General features: G+C 37.0%; 1 protein-coding gene across 1 annotated transcript; it reads left to right on the top strand.

The window, feature by feature from the left end:
* Positions 1 to 693: 693 nt before the first annotated feature.
* On the top strand, positions 694 to 1,661 carry LOC113766072 (cold and drought-regulated protein CORA-like). The gene is made up of 2 exons (XM_027310300.1): positions 694 to 784; positions 1,369 to 1,661. The coding sequence occupies exons 1-2, from the start codon at positions 694 to 696 to the stop codon at positions 1,659 to 1,661; spliced, it is 384 nt and encodes a 127-aa protein (XP_027166101.1).
* Positions 1,662 to 2,291: the final 630 nt, after the last annotated feature.

Below are 2,291 nucleotides of genomic sequence, written 5' to 3'. Positions count from 1 at the left end.
TATATATATACGTTCATAAAACTACTTCTGCTCTTCTTCAAAAGATTCTTCTTCGCAAATCGGCTTTAGATGTATGCATACAAGTAACTTTCGTTTATGCTTCAAATTCAGTCAATAGAATTAGATTTAAGGGCATAACAAGACCCTATCTTATATTTACAACTTATAGGTTTTTAACATACATAATAAAAGATATTATTGTGTCTTCTGATGTCAATAAAAAGTTACATAATTCTAATCATGCTTCTCTTGGAACTATTGCAAATTTGACGTGTTCTTCCTTGTTTCTTTTCTTCTTTTAAAATAATTGATACGTCAATCAAATTGGAAAGCATATAATCCATCGAAGTCGGTGCAGAGTCCAAATTATCAACAATGCTGGGACATACTGTTGAATATGGGGGACATGAACCTTATCTTCTCCATGGTGCTCGAAGTCTATATGCCTTAAAGACCTATAGAAATTAGAACAAATGCTTCTCCGTACATCTTTGTATTTGTTTACGCTTATATAGACTTTCGACCTAGCACGACAACCGCCTCTTCAACACCTAATACATTGGTGGGCCGACTCCGGGACCCTTTCGATGGGAATATGGCATAGGTTTTCCTATAAATAGAGATCAATCTGCACCAGCTTCCTCATCCTTCTCAGAATCAGTCTTCAATACATAAATTTTCCTTTGAGCAAAAATGGGTTCCAAGACACTTCTTTTCTTTTTCATTTCCATGGCTGTAGTTCTAATGATTACATCAGAGGTGGCTGCCAAGTCAGTGGACAATTGTAAGACATTTATTCTTCAATTCACGTTTCATCATTTTTTTCTCTTTCTAATTTATATGCGCCATGTTTTAATTCAGTATTAGGACCACCGCGTTTAACTTTTCAGATAGATTTTTGATGTCCTTCAAAAAAAAAATATAGATTTTTGTTGTACATGTGAAGTGTCGGAGTGCTAAGAAACATGGCTGAGCTGTGGTTAAAAAGATTGAATACACCTCTACTTTCAGTAAATACGGATTCTAAGTGTCAAGCCTTTCCTGTACTTTTCCTGGTACGTGTCGGTGCATAAAATACGGATTTAAGATTCTCATTTTGAACATACTGTTAACAAATCTTTATATTTATTAACTTTCAGAAACTATGATAAAATAGCTATTAGTTGGTAGTAATTAGCCATTTTAAAGATATCTGTAAAATAATAATTTGACACATACGTTAAAAGGCAAATTTTCAAAAGGATTACGATGTGTTTTGCTAAAATACTCGGTAACCTAAAAACATGTACACAACTTGGTCCAAACTTTACATTTTCAAAATTGCCATTACAGTAACTAACGCCCATACCCTATTTATCTTTATTACAGTTGAGACAAATAAGGAAGGAGAAGCCAAGTACCATGGAGGTGGCTACGGAGGAGGCCATGGAGGTGGCCACGGAGGAGGCTACGGAGGAGGTCATGGAGGGCACCATGGTGGTGGATACGGGGGCCATCCAGGAGGAGGTAATGGGGATGGACATGGAGGGTACGGGGGTGGCGGCCATGGTGGTTATGGACATGGCGGTGGCGGCCATGGTGGTTATGGACACGGCGGACATGGCGGTGGCGGCCACGGTGGACATCCTGGTGAGGCTGCAGATGCTGAGCCCCAGAACTAATAAAGCCAGCTTCTAGCTAGGTCATGATTAATCATGAACGCTTAAACAGGCTTACTATACTATTATGTACTTTGTAATGTGGAATTCAAATAAGTGCTGGATCAGTGATCCTGTAATATGTACTGCATGTAATATGAGTTTGTGATTTTGTGTGTCTTTTTTGAGCACTTTTGAGGTGATGGCAAAATCCTTTCATGCAATACGAAGTCAATTTTGCAAGTTTCCACCAAAAAAATGAGTAATTTTAGTATTTCAAATTCACAACAAAGTCAACACTAGTTTTTGGTTGGTTTTATCTGTCAATCAATAAACCATTATCAAATTACTCCTTTTTTTTTTCTTTTGGGTATACTTAAATTAACCAATGCATATATTTTCAAAAAACCCTCACTTAGGTATGTATCCGTCTAATATTTAGTCTAGCCATACATAAAGTGATGTCAAAAGCATACAGAAGATCATAGCACAAATGCCTGAAGTCTAATTGACTAGTTGATAATGAGTGTGACAGATTGAGCATATTCTCAAGTATAAAAGAAAGGTAGATTACAATGAATTTCAGCCTCGGATTAACACTTGTCCACGACGATTTTGGAGGGCAAATTAATGGTTCGGGTAAATGACTCCAAT

Source organism: Coffea eugenioides, chromosome 3 (genome assembly GCF_003713205.1).
Source record: "Coffea eugenioides isolate CCC68of chromosome 3, Ceug_1.0, whole genome shotgun sequence".
NCBI classification, from domain to species: Eukaryota; Viridiplantae; Streptophyta; class Magnoliopsida; order Gentianales; family Rubiaceae; genus Coffea; species Coffea eugenioides.
This window is presented reverse-complemented; position numbering and strand designations above follow the sequence as displayed.